At 49.0% G+C, this 22247-nt stretch overlaps 2 protein-coding genes across 3 annotated transcripts in view; both read right to left on the reverse strand.

Annotated features, from left to right (window-relative positions):
• Positions 1–12652, reverse strand: part of galnt14 (UDP-N-acetyl-alpha-D-galactosamine:polypeptide N-acetylgalactosaminyltransferase 14 (GalNAc-T14)) — a 61504-nt gene extending 48852 nt beyond the window's left edge. The window contains exons 1-2 of the mRNA XM_037449690.2: positions 12358–12652; positions 2109–2278 (exon numbers count right to left, since the gene is read on the reverse strand). Coding sequence (XP_037305587.2) covers positions 2109–2278; positions 12358–12525 — 338 coding nt within the window. The 5' untranslated portion in view covers positions 12526–12652. The remainder of the gene's footprint in view (positions 1–2108; positions 2279–12357) is intronic.
• Positions 12653–13734: 1082 nt separating this feature from the next.
• Positions 13735–20893, reverse strand: LOC119195196 (AN1-type zinc finger protein 3-like). 2 transcript variants are annotated; one of them, XM_037449939.2, is made up of 6 exons: positions 20493–20893; positions 17777–17817; positions 16824–16982; positions 16055–16120; positions 15802–15972; positions 13735–15675 (listed from the first exon to the last, which is right to left on the reverse strand). In XM_037449939.2, exons 1-6 carry the CDS (start codon positions 20549–20551, stop codon positions 15521–15523), a joined length of 651 nt encoding a protein of 216 aa, XP_037305836.2. In that variant the 5' UTR covers positions 20552–20893; the 3' UTR covers positions 13735–15520. The 2 variants fall into 2 exon arrangements, with proteins under 2 accessions (XP_037305836.2, XP_037305837.2); XM_037449940.2 differs by lacking the exon at positions 20493–20893 and adding an exon at positions 19135–19462.
• Positions 20894–22247: the final 1354 nt, after the last annotated feature.

The following is a 22247-nucleotide window of genomic DNA, read 5'->3' on the forward strand; positions in this document are numbered from 1 at the left end:
ACGCAGGCCGGCTGGTGGAGGATCTTCATCTCTATCCAACAATCATTTCAACACCAAACTGATGCTTTCACCTGCAGCTGGATTTAAATCATTAAAAAGTTGACGTGTGCGTTGTTAATACTAAGTCGATGTCGTGTGCAAAGGGAAGCTCATGGTGGCTTTGAGGTGTTTAACCAGCCAGAAACAACCCAACACTGAACAACTAGAGATTTGCTCTCCTGAGTTTATGCTTGTTACCATGGCAACAGGAGCGCGCTTCCCGCAGTGAAGGTAAAAGTCCCCCCCCAAAAACGTTCACGTTGCCGTTTGCTGCTTCCGCCAGCAACTCCTTAGATCACCTTCAGATGGACCCGCCGGGTTCATCGCACCCTGCAGCTCGGGGTCAGGAGGTCGCTCCTGTGATCTCCAGGGTGAAGATCTCTGACCCCGCCTCTCTGAGGCCTTTTTGGCAACAAGTTCTTAATAAATATGAAGCTAAATATTTAGAAATGTTTGTCGCATTAGCGAGATTAAAACACAAATATAAACTATTTGACCGAGGGGTGAAAAGTTCAAAGTTCACGCTGGAACCTGAAAGTGATTCAACAAAAAGAAGCAGAGGAACAAAAGACCAAAACGGGACATTTGAGAAGTCTTTCCAGGAAAAGTAATTAAAGCAGAAAGCTTTTAAATTTTTGTTTTCAGGCGTTTTCAGGTCCCAGAAGTCACCTGTCAATCAGCCAGGTTTGAATTCCCCTGATGTCATCGCTGCTGATTTGAGCCAAAAGGTTAATAACGTGTCTATTAAAAAAAAAACTTAAAAAGCATTAATGTGATAATAGATCCTTTGGTGAAAATGATAATACTCATTTTCCTGTTAGGATGATAATGAGTGATTTGTGTTTGAAGTGAATGAATGTGAGCAACAAGCAGAGATGTTTTGGGTTGTTTGTTCGTCACTCGGGACGGTTGCTAGGTAACGGCCATCCTGTCAGTCAACCCTCTCGCATCAAAAGATGGACTTTGACTTAAAGAGGAAGAACTCAAACAGTCCCACTTTCTCAGAGGGGTTTGATGTGAATCCAGTTGGGAGGAGAGAGTTTTGGGGGGTTAAAATAGTGACGTAGTAGGTTTAAAGGAGGGTGTAGTCCAAGATAACATGAGATGTGAGTTGGCTTTAACACCTTCATTCATTCATCTCCAAACATCTGTGCTTTATTCCACAGATGTTGGTGACTGAGGAGCAGAAAGCTCATTGGATTCTGCTCTTTTTCCTCTCCTCCCTCCTACAGAAGATGGTGTCTTTGCCCCCGCCAAGCGGAAACTGAGTTAACACATAATCACATAACAGGAAGCCCAGACCTGTCCACACACACACACACACACACACACAGACACACACACGCCCTTCATCGCTGTCCTAGACAAGATAAATGAGCCCCATCAGCCCCCAACCTCCCAGCAACAGATTAATGTGTAAGCGTATCCCTGGTGTCCCGCCTCCTACACACACACTTCTCACTGTCTCTGTCCCACACACACACAGACACACACACACACACACACACAGACACACAGACACACACACACGGCTTATGTCAGATCGAAAGCGGTTCTCCCTCCTCCGGAAACACGGCAGATGATGCTGACGGAAAAGACGCATTTAGTGAGCGTGCACACACACAAACACACACACACACACACACACACACACAGACACACACACACACACAGACACACACAGACACACACAGTTTGACGAACACGCTGTCAGGAGCAGACGCTTGAGTCAGACATCGAACATCTCATCATCATCATCATCATCATCATCATCACACAAACATCAGAGTGATGTACGTGCCAGTTATGCTAACAGACGTTAGCTTCTTTGAGGGGAGCCGCCTCCACCTCCACCTCCACCTCCACCTCCACCTCCACCACCACCTTCACAACCTCCACCACCACCTCCACCACCTCCACCATCTTACTGTAACCTCCACCTCTGCTTCAGCGCCTCGCAGCAGGACGCTTCTCAAACCCAGAGCCCTTCTTCATGCAGAGGAGAGCATGTGTGTGTGTGTGTGTGCCCACTCGTGCGCCTGGCGTCGTGGGGCCCGCCCGGTGTGTACCTGTAGTGGCGTGTGTCTCTCAGGGCGCGGTTGCTGGGGATGCGCTCGCTCTCCCTCTGGTTGAAGGCGTACAAGGTGTACGGGTCGTCACCGGGCTTCCAGCGCCGGGCGCCCAGGTAGCCCCGCTCATCAAAGCCCTCCAGCATGTCCTCCCACTCCGCCTCCGACATCTGTCAATCAAAAGCACAAAGACGACCATTGGCGCTGTGAAAAACATGCATTGTTCTGTGTGTAAGCGCCTCTTTGTATTAACGCATAGTCAAACACACACATTTAGCCCTCAACATCTGCACAACCAAACCACTGAAGCAGAACCAGAGGCTTTTTAACCTGCTCATCTTTAACCAGATGAAGGTGTTACTCTGCAGAAGAACCCAAACATGATGAAATAAGACGTGAAATGTTGAATCCTGTTGAGCTGCAAACAGCTGGCGAAGAAACAAGTTACAAAAAAAGACTCTACAGCAGCACTTTGTGTGTCTGTGTGAGAGCAGGAAGGAGTGTGTGTCGCTGTGAGAGGAGTGTGTGTTTCTGTGTGTGTTTCTGTGTGTGTTTCTGTGTGTGTTTCTGAGAGACAGAGTCTTTGGGGACGAGGGACATAATGGATGAACATTATCTCTCTCGCTCTCTCTCGCCCTTTCAAAACATAACATAACTTCAGCAGGAGCCCCAGAGGACCCCCCCCCCCCCCCACACACACACGCACACACACACACACAGTGTGACAGCGCTGATGGTGTGTGTGTGTGTGTGTGTGTGTGGGAGAAGGACCTTTACGGGGGAGCAGCACTGTGGACGGAGGCATGCGGTAAAAACGCCGCCGCTCCTCATCATCTTCGGCTTCTCTCCTCCTCCTCCTCCTCCTCCTCCTCCTCCTCCTCTCATCATTCAGCCGTACGACTTGCTGATGCGACACTTTGTCTAAATGGGGCCATTAGAGGGCTGGGAGTCACACTCTTTATGGACGTGTGTGTGTGTTAGTCTGTGTTTAGTTCTTCCCTTGGTGGCTGTAACAACCGAGCATGAAGAACAAGAGGGAGGAAGAAATATGGGAGAAGGAGAACGAGGGGGGAGGGAGGGAGGGAGGGAGGGAGGGAAACACAAGAGGACTGAGGGGAAGGAGACATTGGAGCGAGGAATTAAGAAGAGAAAGATAAGAAAGCGAGGGAGAGGAGAGGAGGAGAATATAGAAGAGGTGGACGGAGGGGTGGAGGACATCAGAAGCGTGAGGAGGAAGAGAAAGGAACGAGAAGAAGAACAGATGGAGAGAGAATTAAGGATGAGGAGACAGAGGAAGGAGTGGAAAGAGATGAACGGAGGAGATAGAAAGGATCAGAGTGAGAGAAGAAGACAGACTAGAGAATAGAAACTGGAGAGGACAATAGGAAGAGGAGGAGATACCAGGACCAAGGGAGGAAAAAGATTCAGGAAAGAAAGAAGACGAAAAGAGGAGGAGAATGCAGTCGAGGTTACAGGGAGGAGGAGAGGACGCAAGGAAAGGATACACCAAGAAAGAAGGATTGAGAGGAGACAAGAGCAAGGAGGACAACAGGGACGTGAAGGACACGAGGAGAAGGAAGTGGACACTTCATGAACCTCTGAGGCGGGACGAGAAGGACGAGGTGCAATAAAGCATGTCTGACTTTCACACATACACACACACAAACAGACACACACACACAGACACACAAACACCTGCGGCCTCCTTGTGAGATTAGTTTGTGTCTTGTCTTCGCTGGGAGCTGAGGAGCCTTCAAGGTCCTATTTACAAGACACAGACACACACACAGACACACACACACACACACACACACACACACACACAGACACACACACACGAGCACACAGACACGCACAGCTTGTCCTCCTAATGCAGCGTGGCGTCCTCTCAATGCCTCTCACATGAACACACAAACACCTTTCATTTAACTAACCTGAGGCACAAGAGTGTGTGTGTGTGTGTGTGTGTGTGTGTGCCAGGTTATTAATTCCTCCAGACGAGACTGACCGATCCATTTGGAACCATAATGAGGAAGCTGATGCCAGCGCGCACACACACACACACACACACACACACACACACACACACACACAGACGTTGTGTAGTACTCTTTGACAGCTGGCATCGGACAGAGAGACAAGGTGTGTGTGGAGGACAGGACGTTGCGTACTTCTAACAGGAAGGTTACACACACTTTTCCTTCTGAAGGGTTCATTCACACGGACGCACACGCAGCATGGCGTGACATCACTACCTCACACACACACACAGACACACACACACAGCAGGAGGTCGTCCCGCAGTCCTTCTGTGTGTAGTTTGAGAAAAAGGGACGTTACACATCTGGATCCTGCTGCTGTTTGTGTGATAAATCACCATCACATGCAAGGCATAAATCATGTGTGTGTGTGTGCTCCCTGTGAGCAACGACCTCTCACACACACACACACACACACACACAGTCAAGCCCTCCATTACAGTGTGATGTATCACCTCTGGAACATCTGTAACAAAGCAGCATAACCACTGTGAGCCCTCAATTACTTCTCGCTTGTTGTCTTTTTCTTTTAAAGGAGGCAGATGTCACCACGTCCCTCAGGTTACACAGGTGGGATTATGGGGGGGGGGGATTAGGATTAGGATTAGGTCATTGTGTTCTACCTGTGTGCTGTTGTTACTTCTTCACTGGATGTTTTTTTGTGTGAATTCTTTTCACAGATCTCATAAAAGCCGTTTATCTGATTAATGCTTAAAAGCAAATAAAAGATTAAAAGGCAAAGAAATGAAGAGAAAATGCTGATTTCGGTGCTGCATTGAATTTACATTTGGGTTCCAGATTCAGAGTCAAATCCAGAGCGGGGTCGTGACCTCCGACCTGTCAGGTGACCATCAGGGGGTCGTGAGCAGAGGACACGTCCACCTCCACTGGGGGCTTCCTTCTTTGAGTTAAAGGAGAGGGACCACGTGTGTGTGTGTGTGTGTGCTTTACATAACACACACACACACACATCTACACACTGCGTTAAGGAGACGACAACTTTCTCCCCCTCCTCTCCTCTCTCTTCACCTCCTCGTCTCTCCTCCCGTGTGAATTGGATGCTGTTGGTTTAAAGTCGAGGTTTATTGAGCTCAGGTCTGCAGAGAGCGCTGCTGCGTCAACACACACACACACACACACACACACACATTAAGGTGTGTATGGATCTCTCCCTGCAGCGGTGGTGCTTGTTTGGTTTCTACATTGTTTTCTGGTTGCAGCTCGTACATCTCTGTCTGTGACACACACACACACAAACACACACACACACACACACACACACACACACACACACACAAATACACACACACACACACTACTGCACGACCGTAACCTTTATTTACAAACTCTTCTGCGACTTTATATGCATTTTGACAACGTAACGCAACGTGAGACACAGAGACACACACACAGAGACACAGAGACACACACACAGAGACACACACAGAGACACAGAGAGACACACACAGAGACACACACACAGAGACACAGAGAGACACACACAGAGAGTTTTTAAAGTTCTCTCTTTGACTTTTAAAGTAGGAGGAAAACCACCAAGGCCGCTCTTCACTCTGTGTGCATGTGTGCGTGTGTGTGTGTGTGTGTGTCTGTGTGTGTGTGTGTGTGTGTGTGTGTGTCTGTGTCTGTGTGTGTGTGTGATCATGCACGAGGGGACAGATGGGCAGCAGTTGAAACGTTGCCTCACAGATGCTCACTTTCACTTGCAGGAGACCTGCTGATGGACGTCAGCAACGAGTCACTCGTCTTTTAAATCATTTCAATGACACACGTGTGAGACCCTGTACATGTATACATATCTATATGTATAAAGATGTATATCTATATATAGAGATATATATCTATATGTATAAAGATGTATATCTATACGTGTATAAAGAGATGCAGACACACAAACTATCAAGCAACAAACAGGAGGAGTAACACAAAAGTAATAAAGGCAGAGGGATGAAAACACACAGCCAAGCACGTAATAACAACACAATCACACACACATACCCACTCATTCTTAGATGTGTGTGTTAGAGGTGTGAATATAGATTAAAGCCTTCAATCTAATCCCCTTTTCTTTATTGGTCCCGAGCAGCGCAGCCAGTAAGGGAATACACAACCATGTGTGGAGCAGGGGGAGGAGGAGGAGGAAAGAGGTGGAGGAGGAAGAAGAAGGAGACAGAAGGAGCGCTGGTTTAAGTCCTCCTGGTAATATCGCTTTATTCACTCTCTCCTGGCAAAGAGATTACCTGCTAATGGAGAGGATGTGTCTGCTATTAGCCCGACAACAACAACAACGACAACAACGACAACGACAACAACGACAACAACGACAACGACAACAACAACGTTTCTAAAGCCACCAGGTTTTACATTAAAATGGATGAGATGTTTAGCAGTGACTCAAGTCAGGTCCCTTATTCTTTATTAATAAGGATTTTATAGATATGAGTCTTCACATCGCTGCTTTGTAATGAACTTGTGAGGAAGAAAGACAAAGAGACAAAGACAGAGAGACAAAGACAGAGAGACAAAGACAGAGAGACAGAGACAAGTGTCCTCCTGACACGTTAATAAATGTTTACATGTGTCATTCAGCTGGTTCTGTCTCCTCTAAAGAACTTCATTTGCTCCCCGTCGCCTCACAAACACCATCTCTGCCTCCTCCTCCTCCTCCCTCCTTCCCCCCCTCCTTCCCTCCCTCCTCTTCCTCCCCCCCTCCTCCCTCCTTCCTTCCCCCCCTCCTCCTCCCTCCTTCCCCCCCTCCTTCCCTCCCTCCTCTTCCTCCCCCCCTCCTCCCTCCTTCCTTCCCCCCCTCCTCCTCCCTCCTTCCCCCCCTCCTTCCCTCCCTCCTCTTCCTCCCCCCCTCCTCCCTCCTTCCTTCCCCCCCTCCTCCCTCCTTCCTTCCCCCCCTCCTCCCTCCTTCCTTCCCCCCCTCCTCCCTCCTTCCTTCCCTCCCTCCTCTTCCTCCCTCCTTCCCTCCCTCCCTCCTCTTCCTCCTTCCCCCCCTCCTCCCTCCTTCCTTCCCCCCCTCCTTCCCTCCCTCCTCCTTCCCTCCCTCCTCCCTCCCTTCCTCCTCCCTCTGTGTGTTTCCTTGTCTTCTAAATGTTGTTTTCTCTTCTTCTCGGTTATTATCTCGCTTCACTTTCTCTCGTACTTTGCTGTCTTCCCTTTTCTGTCCTTGCTGTATGTTTTTCCATCTTGTTCTTTCCTTTGTGCTCAGTTTTTTTAAAATCCCTCTTTATTCCCCCCCCCCCCCCCCTGTTATCTTTCTCCCTCAGTGTCTTTATCCTCACTTTACCCTCCACTCTCTATAAACTAGATTGATGGCTTAATCCTACATGCATCAAGGTGAGAATTACAATTTTGCACCAGCATACACACACACACACACACACACCTAGACACACCTACACAGACAAGGACACACACACAGACTCCATCCTTTCCTCGCGGCCTATTTTGACATTCACAGAAGTAACCGGGCAGAACATCTGGCTTTCAGAGCCCCGGTGAAACCAGCGGATAATAACGACCTCACGGGATCCTTCTAGTCGTGTTATTTACATCCTCAGGATTTAAAGACAATTAATATATAAATATATATATATATAAATATATATATATATATATATGTATTTATATATATATATATAAGTATTTATGTAGCTATCAGAGCTAACAGCTAATGGTGCCAATAGCTAACTGAGCTAGCATCATTTATTTTGTTTTTAGGTTGTTTGATAAAGGGACGCATCGATGATCTTTCCCTTCATGCATCTGTGCTTTATTACACCCCCCCCCCCCCCCCCTTCAGCAGCCGCGTTAACCTGGTTTCTTTTCATCCATAAACCCAATTAAGGAAAATATAAAAAAGGCACCGGCCACTGGGGAGATGTGACGGTGAACTGGTTTCTCTTTAGTGTGTGTGTGTGTGTGTGTGTGTGTGTGTCGCACAAGTTGTGACACACACCAAAACAAACATTCACATGACACAGACCTCAATACAACATCAATGACATATGAATGTGATCTAAACACATCTGTAGTTATGGTTTATTGACACTGCTAATTATCAAACTGCTTTCAGTTTCCTGTGTCTATGTGTGCGTGTGTGTGTGTCTATGTGTCTGTTTGTGTGTGTGTGTGTGTGTGTGTGTAACATTGCAGTCAAAGATGCCTGATTATGCCGCATCCTCAAACCAAAAAAAGGGGGAAATCACATTTATGCTGATTCTCGCTGTTTCTTTTCTGAATCCTCTGAATCATTTATAAAGGACGGAGAGATGGCGAGGTGGGGGGAGGAGAAGGAGTGGGGGGGGGGGGGGGGGGGGGGCGGGGGGTGTGATGCAAAACACACAACACAACAAACACTTTCGTGTGCCTCTACAGGCTGATTGCAGATTGCCCGTCTGTGTGCGATGGCGGTTCCGTTCATGCGGCTGACGGCTTAAAGACCGTCACTTAGCCACCGCCCGGCTCTGACCTTTGACCCCCCTGGGACGCTCCTCGTGGGGGAAGACGACGTCTCTTTAGGCGGGAAAAACACAAAGCGGAACACCGACTACGTGCTGAGAGACAGGAAGTGAGCGGTGGACCCACCCGGCTTTAGTCCCACGTCCACCTCACAAACCTTCTCTTCACACCTTATTAACCAGTCACGCATTGATGGACACAACGTAGGAGCGCGTGACCCCCCCCCCGACCACAGGCCGGCTATCGGACACCACACAGGACGTTTTTATTGGTCAGGTGACTTCAGGACGCGTTGAACCGCAGACAGTTTTCTCTGAAACGAGGCCCCTCTGAGCCGGAGGCCGATCCACTCAGCCCCCCCGGGGGGGGGGGGGGGGGGGCACTCATATAAAGCATTATTATTATTATTACTGTTCCCTCCCTGGAACTGTAAAAACTCATTTCCCTCTCCTCTTGTCCATGTGAATACCTCCCGATGGGCCGAGGGGAGGAGGGACAATAACCGCACCGCGTGTGACGGGGAAATGAATAATTTCACCCGCCTGCGTGTGTGTGTGTGGGGGGGGGGGGGGGGGGCATTGTGTGTGTGCGATTGGGCGTTGTGATACACGAGGCACAGATTGGTGCATCGATCTTGTTTCCTCGAGACGAGAGAGAGAGAGAGAGAGAGAGAGAGAGAGAGAGATTCAGTCACCTGCTCATGACGAGGTTACTAATGACTTCTACTGTTGAGACTAACTGCATATTCTCATTAGGCTTCATTTGGCCCCCAAACAGACCAGAATGAGCAGGAAGCGTTTTAACAGCAGGAAAGACACGAGGTCAAAGAGGAGGTTGGGCGACGGCCCTGAAGACCACGACGCGATGAAGCTGTGGTGAAACATGGAGGAAAAGAGGCCTTCAGGCTCCTCCCATCGGCGCTGGATTCCAACTCGACAGAAACAGAGCGAATGGATAATGAAATAATGAATTAATGAAAATAACTGAAGGTTAACCAGCATATTTCCACTATTTATGATCCAGAGGAAAGGAAGAACATCCTTAAAGGAAAGGAAATACATCCTCTAAGGAAAGGAAATACATCCTCTAAGGAAAGGAAATACATCCTCAGAGGAAAGGAAATACATCCTCAGAGGAAAGGAAATACATCCTCTAAGGAAAGGAAATACATCCTCTAAGGAAAGGAAATACATCCTCAGAGGAAAGGAAATACATCCTCTAAGGAAAGGAAATACATCCTCTAAGGAAAGGAAATACATCCTCAGAGGAAAGGAAATACATCCTCAGAGGAAAGGAAATACATGAATTGTTTCCATTCATATTTGGACTTCTGAGGGCCAGTCGGGCCGTGCACACTCCAACTGCTTCAAAGGCTCTCAGCGTGTGTGTGTATGTGTGTGTGTGTGTGTGTGCATGTGTGTGTGTTCTCCACTCTGCGAGGAATACCACTTTTCTTGCGCATGCAGATGAGGGTGTGATCCTGCATATAAGCACTTCTGTGTGTGAGTGTGTGTGTGTGTGTGTGTGTGTGTGTGTGTGTGTGTGTGTGTGTGTGTGTGTGTGTGTGTGTGTGTGCATGGCGTCCCTTGCACAAGAAGTACTGGTGCTGGTTGGATAACAGGAGTAACGTCTCATCCCGTGTGAAATGGGAGATTATATATATATAGAGCCATAATCAGGCTTGAAATCACTTTGCATATAATGAGTCTATATAATATATTAGTTTCACCTTTTAAATTGAATTACTGAAAGTAATGAGCTTTTGCACGATATTATAATTTTGTATATATATATATATACGTATATATATATATATATAGGCACAGGTTCCTGCAGAAAAAACACACACCTGCTGTTGATGTTTTTAACATATTTATCCACATTTACAAAGCTCTGAATATTCTCACCTGCCAGCTGTCGGACTGACTCGCCGGCTGCATTTCCATGCACATTAATAACCCGATTATTCCGTAATTAGGCCAATAATGAGGGTAAGAGCCCATGTAAACAACATCTGATGACATAAGGAATCATCACAGGACTGTGTGCTGGTGTCTGTTTGGAAACAGCTTTACACACAGCAGGAGACACAAGGGGACACGTTTCTGAGACACCTTTGAGGGACTCATTAGCTCCTCCCCTGACCGAGAGTGACCCATTAGCTCCTCCCCTCACCAAGAGTGACCCATTAGCTCCTCCCCTCACCAAGAGTGACCCATTAGCTCCTCCCTTCACCGAGAGGGACCCATTAGCTCCTCCCCTTAGCAAAAGTGACCCATTAGCTCCTCCCTTTACCGAGAGGGACCCATTAGCTCCTCCCCTCACCGAGAGGGACCTATTAGCTCCTCCCCTCACTGTGGCGAGTGGAGTGTAGAGTTCACGTGGATTTTTTCACATTTTGTGAACGGAGCCCGTTCTCTCTCATCAGAACGTCTTTTCCTTGGAGCTCATGTTTGAATAATGCGCCGCTGCACCAAAGGCTACAAACGGAGATCTTCTGCTCTGAGAGGAACAGAATGTGATGTAGTAGTGATAAAAGGAGCTGACAGGTCCTACACACAACAACAACACACACACACACACACAGACACACAAGAGCCTCCTCTCCTCCCGACCCGCTGAGTGGATGCAGCTGTTCCTTCCTCTTCTGCTCAAGTACTTTAATTACATTTCAGATTTCACATTTGAGGCATTTATCTGGTCAGCGTACAGCGAGAGCACCAGCAGCCCGGCTCGATAGGCTCCTCCCCCTCGCACACGTTTACTGAGACCTCGACACATGAGAAACCACAGCGCAACCGTTTTGAAGAAAGCTGAAGCAGGTTCATTCCCCCTCACCTGACCCAGCAGGTGTGACAGCCACCTATAGAGAGTGACCCCTTTCTTTAAGGAGTGTTTTCTCAGCACGTTGACCTTCTTCTATCATCACAGAACAAAAAGGTCAACATCTATTAGCATCAAATTGATCCGATGTGTCTGAAATGTAAGTTGTGTGATGTTAATACTACTATATACATGATATATATATAGAAAAGGGTTCTGTCCATAATATTTGTGCCTTTTTAGTTTGTGCATGTAGTTCAATATGAAACCAGGTAAGCAAGGCCCGATCAATACCATTCATCCTGCAGGGCTCTACTGGGCCGACACCAGAATGAAGAGGGTGTATGTGTATTATTATAGGAATAGGAATATATTATTTGATATATATGGGAACCGGGATCATGTGGGTTAAGGGAGGATATCTGAAGTTCTAACAGAAGGTGGATCTTTAGATTTCTTGGATTTATCTCTTCTATATTTCAGAGGAAACATTGTACTTTTCACAAATCTGAATACTTGCAGCTCAAAAATGTGTCTTAAAAACAACAAAGAGAAAAAAATCTCATAAAATGAAAATCTCTTTTTTACAACAACCATCAAAACTCATAATTTTCTTCCATTAAGAAAATTTTACTAACAATTTGCTAGATTTCCTATGAATTTAAAACATGTTATTCGTCGTTACAAGGAAGACTTTTGACTTTTTATTTTGCAGCATGAATTAGAAACTCTTTGGATTTGGATAAAAGGACACATTTCTCGGGACAGAAAAGCCGGGAAAAACCTCCACTAATCCGGCCACGAACTGACCGCACTACGGGCGGTGCAGCCCGCGGGACACTGCCGTTAACTCCACACGCACACGCACACGCACGGAAGGACAGGTTGTGTCTCTACTTCACCTGGTTGGACACCGTCTCTCCTCCTCCGCCTCCTCCTCCTCCTCCTCCTCCTGCACCGGTACCGAGCTCCGGTAGCCTCCTCCGGCTCAGCGCCAGCAGGTAAACCAGCGCCCCCAGCCACACCAGCACGGCCACGGCCACCGCCAGCCGCCGAAAGAGACGCTTCATTTTCCGGCCGGGAGGAGCCGCGGCTCTCCGTCAGAATCCCATTTGTAACAGAAGCGAGTGGGGAAAAAAGAAGCACGCGGAGGGGACCGGAGGAGCTGCCGGGAGTGAAGACAAGTCGGTCCCGGTGCCGGTGAAACACTGACTCCCCCCCCCCCTCTCTCTCCCTCCCTCCCCCCCCCTCTCTCTCTCTCCTCTCTCTCTCTCTCTCTCAACTCCCAGAGAGGCTCGAGCGCCTCTCCGACTCGCCTGAGATGCTCAGTGCGCGTACGCGCGTCAGTCCCGAAGCCTCCACCTGCCGACACACGCGCGCGTGCACGCTCCTCCAGACTAGAATGAAGAATGTAGAATATTCCCTTTCGCCGCGATGAAAGGGAATAAAATGGAATAAAATGAGACCGGCGACGGACGTGAATCATTTAGATTTCTTTTCTCAGAAAACAAGCGGATTCATCTGAATATTTTATCAACTATTCACACATCCTGCGCGCAATAAAGGAAGTGAGAACCATTAACCCCGTGGCTCCCAGTAAGATCCCAGTGGGGGGGGGGGGGGGGGGGGCATTAGGCAGACTGGGCAGACTGGGAAGTCCTCGCATGTTTGATTTCAATGAAATGTTGCATTTCGTGTTAAACATAAGGATGAGTCTGAGAGACTGTCCTAGTGCGCCACCTAGTGGTCACAGTCCCTCCACACGTGGATGCTTTCAATAAAGAAATAGTGTCTCTAGTCATGGATCTGAAATATTCAGTTCACCGGATATTAAGGGAATAAAAGAGCCTCCTTTACTAAATACATTAGTGATGCGCACATATTAATGCATCTGGAACCTGAATAAAGAGTCTGAATATACTTAGTAGCTTTACTCAAATGTACTACGTTTATATTTTGAATTACCTTATCGGCTCAGTCTGAATACGGTAATTGAGTTGAAAAAGATGCAGGTGTGGCCCCGCCCCCTCGCGTTCACACAACCAATGAGATGCATCGCTTTATGTTGCTATATTTAAAGTCATGTTTTTATAAACTCACTGTAGTGGAAATCAAATTAATTTTGTAACCACCAGAGCCATTTGGAGCTCATCAATCGTTAAGCGTGACCTTATTCACTCCAGACTCAGACGATAATAAACTGACGGATGTTTTGGACTTTTATTCGTAGTTTATTGGGAGATAAAATCTAGTTTCAAACAGACCACCACAGACACACGTCCTCTAATCCAGTTTATTTTCCTCTGCAGAAAATGGAACACCATCAAATTAAAAGGAGAAAATAGGACAGAATTATATTCTTGATTTTTTTTTAATACATTTAACTAAATACGCCACTCTATGTTAAGGTGTAAGTAACTCAAACTGATATAAGGTTAAATAATTTCTTTTCTCTAAAAAGGTACAGAAAGATATTCCATTTCCTCCATTTCTCATTTAGCACTCAGAAAAAAGAAAGAAAAGAGGAACAAGTCTTCCAGAATATCAAAACAAGAGGCGGAGCCCCGTCGTCCTCGCTGCGTTCTCATTGGATAACAGCGACAAACAGGAAGTCCTGATTAGCATAGTTAAGTGGTGTCTGGTTATAAGGGCTCTTCACCCCCCCCTTCCCCCCCCTCCAGGTCATTTGCAGAGAAACAGGAAACAAAAAGGCTGCCTTGGATGCTTTTGACATTGAAAGTTAATCGTTTCCCTGTGATGCTGCTGCACATTTTTAAGAGAGATTTCCGTACCGGCATTTAAACAAAATCTCCTCCAGGAAGAGATGTGAAACTGAACTATATGCACAGCACAAAGTCCAACTGGGGGGGGGGGGGGGGGGGGGCGATGAGGAGCTAAAACAGCCCCCCCCAACCACAGAAAACCACTTAGGATCCATGTGAAGAGCAGCTTGAACCTGATGAAGACGAATTTAAGGAGTCCATCCTTCCTTCCTTTCGGGGGGGGGGGGGGGGCACGTCTCCAAGGTAACCAGCCTTTTGGTTAGTTCAGCGACGTCCACTCGGTGGCGCTCATCAACATGTCACCGGTTCGACTCATTTAGTGAAATGAAAGCAAGAAAGAAGAAAGAAACTTAACATTTCAAGAACCCCCCCCCCCCCCACCCCCCCCATTCTGAGAATTAAGTGACACCTCCTCCACAAAACACATAAATAAAATAAACTGAATAATAAAATTAAAGAGCAATTTAAAGGGCAGAAAGCCATCTCGATTTATCGGTCAGCTCGTTTTAATGAGGAATTGCCCTTAAAATAAGGACAGCCGGTGGGGGGGGGGGGGGGGGGGATCTGCTACGGAGGGTTTATCCTGGGGGGGGGGGGGGGGTCTCATGTGTGAGCAGAGGCAGGGGTCGGCTGTATTGTCCACGAGCAGTAAAAACAGAGCTGGTCACTGTGACGACCACACAGAAGGGGGGGGGGGGGGGGGGGGCGTCCTCGGTACAACACCGCGGGTACCGTGCACAGGCCCCCCACCCCCCCATGGGCCCCCCCACACAGGCAGAAGAAGTGAAATGGATGAGGAGGAAGCAGAAGAGGAAGGCGGGGTCATAGGTTTGATGCTCCAACCACATTCTGGTGACCTGAGGAGCGGTCGAGGGGGGGGGGGGGAAATGGCGCAGGGAGGGGGGGGGGGGGCCTCGACCGAGAGGAACACAAAGAGAATCCCAATGGATCAGTTCAGTCTCCATGAAACAGGGAGGAAGAGGAGGAGGCGTCTCTGCGGCGCTCTTCCTCTGCAGACGGGTGAGGGGGGGGGGGGGCGTTTGGGTTAAGGCTGTGTGTGTGTGTGTGTGTGTGTGTGAACATGCGATACTTGAACAAGCCCCGCCCCCCCCGGCCACCCCCGTTCAAACCAGAGACAGGAAGTTAGGACGCCAACAGGCTGAGATCAGATGTGGGACATTAGAAGCGTGCACCTCCACCTCCTCCTCCTCCTCCTCCTCCTCCTCCTCCCTTAGCGCCCCCCCACCCTCTGTAAGCGCCTGGTCTCCGGCAGGACGGCCGATCAGGAGCACTCCTCCCCGATGCGTTGGCACGAGCGGCCCACCTTGCGGTCCAGCTTCACCATCTTGAGGACGGCCTCCTCGCGGCCGCGGCCCAGATGGTCGAACAGGCAGTCGTGCTGCTCGGGGAGACGGTGCAGCATGCAGAACACGTAGCCTGGGGGGGGGGGGACACAACCAGAACCGACCGCTTCAGAACAGTTTGTGTAGTATTTTTCAGTGTCACAGAGTTACGGCGAGTGGGCGAAGGCGGCGTTGCCCGCGGCGACGGGCCGGTACTCACCACAGCGGCAGGAGCCCAGTTCCTGCTGCACCAGCTCCAGCTTGGTTTGGCAGCGGAAGCAGCGCCGGCGGTTCTTCTGCTTGGGCGTCTCGGGGGCCTCGTCGCCGCTCCCCTCCTTCCCGTCGGGCCGCGGCCGCTTCTCCGGCGTCTCCTCGCTGTCCGAGTCCGACCCTACGGGAGAAAGGTGTGGGTTAGGGGTTTGAAAAAGGAGGAGGTGGGAAGGGGGGGGGTCATAGAGGGAGGCCGACTGTACCTGATTCTCGAGGACGTTTTGTGGGTGTGCAGAGAGTTCCTTGGGCTGTTTCTGTGGACGACGCGTCTGGAAGGACACCAGGAGACAACTCGTGGTACTGATGCATGAAGTACTCCATGCACTCGTGGTACTGATGCATGAAGTACTCCATGCACTCGTGGTACTGATGCATGAAGTACTCCATGCACTCGTGGTACTGATGCATGAAGTACTCCATGCACTCGTGGTACTGATGCATCAGGTACTCCATGCACTCGTGGTACTGATGCATGAAGTACTCCATGCACTCGTGGTACTGATGCATGAAGTACTCCATGCACTCGTGGTACTGATGCATGAAGTACTCCATGCACTCGTGGTACTGATGCATGAAGTACTCCATGCACTCGTGGTACTGATGCATGAAGTACTCCATGCACTCGTGGTACTGATGCATGAAGTACTCCATGCACTCGTGGTACTGATGCATGAAGTACTCCATGCACTCGTGGTACTGATGCATGAAGTACTCCATGCACTCGTGGTACTGATGCATGAAGTACTCCATGCACTCGTGGTACTGATGCATGAAGTACTCCATGCACTCGTGGTACTGATGCATGAAGTACTCCATGCACTCGTGGTACTGATGCATGAAGTACTCCATGCACTCGTGGTACTGATGCATGAAGTACTCCATGCACTCGTGGTACTGATGCATGAAGTACTCCATGCACTCGTGGTACTGATGCATGAAGTACTCCATGCACTCGTGGTTGTGTTTGATTACCTTCCCTCGTGCCGGGACACGTGGGCGAGGGCTCCTCGGTGGGCGGCGGCTTGGGGCTGGGGGGCGTTGTTGACGATGATGATGATGATTGGCTGCTGCTCCCGGCGCTCTGGAGGGGCTCGGGGGTGCAGTCCTCCCCCGGCTGCTTCTTCTGGACGTCTACGGTCAAATATCGTTGATATTTTAATATAATAAAAACTGAACATTACAATGAGTATCAAACATTTATCAAAAAAGACTTTACCTGAAAAAACATTTTTCACTGAGGCTTTTCTCTCACATAATAGTGTGATACGGTATTGATCCGTAGGGATATTACTCCCCCCCCACCCCCCCAGGTCGGCCTACATTCCGGTTTCTCCCCCCACGTGGACTAACCCACTTCAGCGCGGCCTGCGGTTCTCGCGAGTTTAGAGTCTATTCTGAGCGGCGCTAGACTCTCCTCTCTCGCTGGTTGCCATGGCTACCGACAGGGCTGCAGCGGCACCCAAAAAACACCCAACCAGCAGGAGTCGGAGGAAACTTTACAGGACTTTTTTCAAACTTAAAAATAGGGATTTTTCTTCAGCCCTAAAAGCGTTTATCCTTTATTTAACGTCTACGACTGAAGGTGGACGACGCCAGGGGTCCAGCATCCGGCACATTTGGGATTGAGCCAATTCTGTGATAAACACATTTTTTCCCCACAAGTTTTCACAATAAAAGCCGGCCTGTTGTCTTATTAGGGAAGTGCTCTTATTTTGAAGAAGCCAACTCGTTGACAGTGACCCCTTAAAGCCATGAATCAGGTCCATTCAATGAGTTAACGCAGGCCGGAGAGACCTCGCCATCTTATGTGGAGTCTCTCAAACATTGTGCTCCATAAATCACCTGACAGCGCCCCCCCCCCCCACCACCTGATCAGAAGACCTCTCAGTCGACTAAAGAAACACCGCCATGGAGGGAAAACTTACCGGCAAAGCATTTGGAGCAGAGGTTCATGGTCTCACTGGACCTGGAGAAGGAGAGAAAGAGGGGGGGGGGGGGGGGGGGGGGTCAGCAACCTCCTCACAAACGGTTCACAGTGATCGATCATCTGCTGGAAGCAGGACGACTTGTTCTCCCGCCGAGCGTTAGAAAGTAAAAGGTGGAGGAGCACGTGAACATCTCACGTGATGCCGAGCGTCGAACATCCTAAAACACACGAAGGCCTCAGCAGCCTTTGACCTTTCGCCGTGACAGGAAGCCTCGAGAGGACGGAGACGCAAGCGGCCGGCTGTAAACGATTCACTTACACAACAAGCGGCTGTAATAACTTTGGATTATTTGACGACGCCGTTATTGATTGGTTGGTTTCTGCAGCGCGGAGAGGAACGTGAAGGCCGCGTCCTCCTCGGAGCCTTCAACCCCAAGGCCAACGGGAGGGGCAGCGAGCACAGCTCAGCTCAGATGGGACCCGCCGAGGGGCGTCCCGCCGGGGAGGCGAGGCTACGCCGCGTGCTATCGGTAGCTTCGGGGTGTAATGGATGCAGGTTTCACTTAGGGGCGTCAGTCACCTGGTTCAGTCCCGGCTGCAGTGAGCCTACCTGTCCTCTTTGGTACCGTGACCACGAGGACAGAGCATAATCAATACACTGTGGAATAAGCCCCCCCCCCCACCCCCATCTCCCAGACTTCTGAAGGTCTCAGTAAAATGTCCACAGTGCTTTCTGGTCATTGTTGCTTAGCAACGTGACTAATGAACAGGTGTAACCTCCATCGATGCGTTACCTGGAAACCGAGTCGCGGGAAATTTGGGAAACGTAGCAGCTGACGGGAGAATTAATGTGCTAATAATTAACAGCAATGTTTACCTTGACGTGTGGGAGCAGGTTTGTTAGTTGTATGTCATAATCGGGGTTATTCAAACCAATAAAGCAGGTGGGGAGTCGATTCAAGCCTCAGCAGGCCTGGTGCTTAGCTCTGGTAGCGATGCTAGCTAGCTAAAGGAGCTACAGGCAGCAGCTAGCTAAAAGCTAGCTAGCTAAAAGAGCTCAACTCCAAGGAGCTAAAAGCCAGATAACCTCCAATAAACAAAATGTCAAAGTTCAATCCTGGTTACTCATCCACATTGAGACGTAATAATTCCTTATTTTGCTACATTTGCAACAAAAAAAAAATGTTTTAAAATCTTTGCCAGTTTAACTTCAGTGAATCTTAACATGAGCCGAGAAAAGGAGATTTCTTCAAATATGTGACACAATTACAATTTCTACAAGGAATTTATAATATAAAATAACGTTTGCTTAACTGTCCAAAGAAAATGTCCATAAAAAAACAGGTATGCAAATACCTTCTGTAGGTGACAGTAAAATAATGATTACACGAAGGATTGGTTCAGCTGCTGTTGACTTGAAACCAAGTCAAACATGACGAGGTGCTCAGAAACACAACTTGGTCATCAGATAGCGGGTGGAGGCAGGGTGGAGGCGGGTGGAGGCAAACACTGATAACACTCAGGCCTTCACCTTGGACCCTGGAGGGTCCGACAGAAGGCTGCAAGTCGTATCGTTTCACACATTACGCACAACCTGGTGTGTCCGTGCCGACAGGTGAACCCAGGAGAGCCGACGCAGGTGAACAACAGGTCGTCATCCAGAGAGGAACAACGAGTCAATCAGCCCCCCCCCCCCCCCCCCCCCACTGTGAAGCTTCAGCCCTGAAACTAACCCCAAGTGCACCAAGAGCACATCTGATCCCAATATCATTTTACCTTTTTGAACATATAATAAATGTTGCTTAACCAGAGCGAGTACTGAAGAGGAATTAAACATAATGTCGATTATGCCAACATTAAAGTAAAAATACTAAATGTCAGCTCACACACACACACACACACACCAGGTGGGCTACTGGACTCCACAAAAAAGGCAATGGGGCGGCTGGGAGAAGGGGGGGGGCGGTCGGTTACCAAATGACAGGTCATGTGACTATGTTCTGTAAAGATAAAAAACCCAACAAAAAGGGTCTTCCTGGTTGTGTGGGACACAGTGCCCCCCCCCCCCCCCCCGCGGAGAGTTCAGGGTGGTTAGTAATGAAAATACTTGCACTCGCATGTTACTAGAAGCAGCTGTTAAATAAAAGGAGTTAGTGTGTGTGTGTGTGTGTTTTCATCGGTGAATCACATCCGGTACGCAGCACACATCCACCGACTGTAAAAGACACAACTCCGATAAAAGCCGCTCCATAAGCACCGCCCGCGCCTCACTCGGCCCGGGTCACGTGGTGCTCGTTCTAATGTGGATTCTTATTCGAGGCGACTTAAGGAAACGGGGCTATTAAAAAAAAGAAACGAAAAACGGGTGAAATAAGGGAACCTGCTGGCAATAAATCACGTTGCGTGTCCGGTCCGTCACGAACCGCCTTTAACACTCGACGTAGCGCGGTTTAAAACGGCACGGCCCGGCTCGGGTAACGTCCAGAGCCGGGCTACAGACCCGCTAGATGCTGGAAATGCGAGTCCGGTGTTATTTTTTTGTTGTAAAAAGCTACGCGGTTCATTTATTAGCCATGTTCCCAACCCCCCACCCTCCGGCCTGCTCAACGGAACAACAACAATGGGTTCGGACCCGTTCGACCCGCTGGGCTGGTTCACTCCGCATTTAACGGAACCCGGGGCTCAACGTGGGTCGCGGCCAGCTGCGCTCTTACCCCCAGAATCCGCACGTACACCGGGGAGGCAGCTTGCTTCGTTCGCTGGTGTCCCCCATGACTTCCAACGAGGGAGGGAGGGAGGGAGAGAGAGGCGGGGGAGGGGGGGCCGATATGGAAACTCGAGGCCGGGGATGAGTCCGCGGCCTGGTCTCTCGAAAAAGAAAAAAAGAAACCGATCCGTCGCTCGAGTTGAACAAAAAAAACAACGTAGAATCGTCCTTTTTCTCCCCCGTTTATAGTCCTCGCGTCGGCGGAGAAAAGGTGGCGAACTCGGCCCCTTTCGGCCAGAAGAAAACCATCCGTTAAGTGAAACAAAACGGCTCAGTTCAAACCGGAATAATTGAACGGCACTCGAAGCGATCAGCTGGCCGTCCGGACGCTACCATCGAGGGGCGTAAAGCGGGGGGGGAGCCGGCGACGCGACGCCGAGCCACGCGGGGGGGGAAACGAGCGGCTGTGCGCGGATATCAGTAGAACCTGTTTCAGGGTGTGCTGGCTACACGGGAGGAGGGGTGAGAATGAAGAATAAGCGCTTTAAGGACGCCCCCCCCCCCCCCCCCCCCCCGCTCCCTGCTGCTAGTGAACACCCCCCCCCCCCGTTCTGGTGCCGAGTCCGCTGCGCCGGAAACGCGTCCGTCAAACCACAAATGTCAATATTGCCCAACGAAATGAAGGCAAATGAGGCACAAACGTGTAAACGCGACTTCACGCGACTACAAGACAACAATAACCACAAAGGAGACACCGTGTGTCCCTTTCAGATCAATACCACGCGGAGTGTGGCTCGGGATCCGTTTCTCCTGATTGGAAACATCTCTGAAATGAAAATGAAATGAACCTGAAAAGGGGGGGATTCTATCAAACTGTTGCGTCAGCTTCATCAAGCCGGGGGCGAACTTTAAATTCATGTTTTTGGTTAGTTGTTCATCACATGGTGATCTCTAGCATTTTTAAATAAGCATTGGGCAATTAAACCCTCTTAATGTCTCCAATGTGAGCGTAATACACTCAGTTTGTGGTAGTTGTAGTTGAATAAACTACATGTCACTTTATGTTTGATGTACGAAGCAGCGACACTTGATTTACATCAAATCCTCCCCTCAGATTCCAGAGGGATTCATCAGTTTCTTCACCTCATTTTCTTTGTCTGCTTTAGTGACGCTATATGAAATAAAAAAATATATATACCATTTCTTTTCCTCTTGTAAGCAGCTCTCTGCTGCACCAGGAAACGCAAAAGGCTGAAAGACGGTAAAAACCTCACTTTGGATTACAACGGATTGTGGATGTAAACAATTAAAGTATGAAGTAATATACAGTGTGTACATACGATGAAGGAATAAAAGTGGATGCCTTCTACAGGGCAGAGTAGACTGTTAGTCGATCACATGGTATCACCATTAAAATGACCACTGAGGCCTGGTCCTGAAGGTCTGGGCCCGGCCTACACACAGTGATGACGCCAGAGACCCACAATGCATCAGTTAAAGTCCTGTTCTCACATCCACAACAACGGTTGACATTAAGAAACAGGAGCCAGACCAAAGACAAAAATACAATTTGAGCTTCAAAATTAGATTTCAAAATGTTTAATTTGACATTTTAAACGTTTTATGACAGTAAAACAGCTCCTTAGGCAGCATTTACACATCAACATCTTCATAGGAGCTGCCGCGGTTGGGGGGGGGGGGGGCTGCATGTGGACCAATCAGTCTCCGTCCCTTTGCCTGGGACAGACGCTCTCGGGGACCA

This window comes from Pungitius pungitius, chromosome 20 (genome assembly GCF_949316345.1).
Source record: "Pungitius pungitius chromosome 20, fPunPun2.1, whole genome shotgun sequence".
Lineage (NCBI taxonomy): Eukaryota > Metazoa > Chordata > Actinopteri > Perciformes > Gasterosteidae > Pungitius > Pungitius pungitius.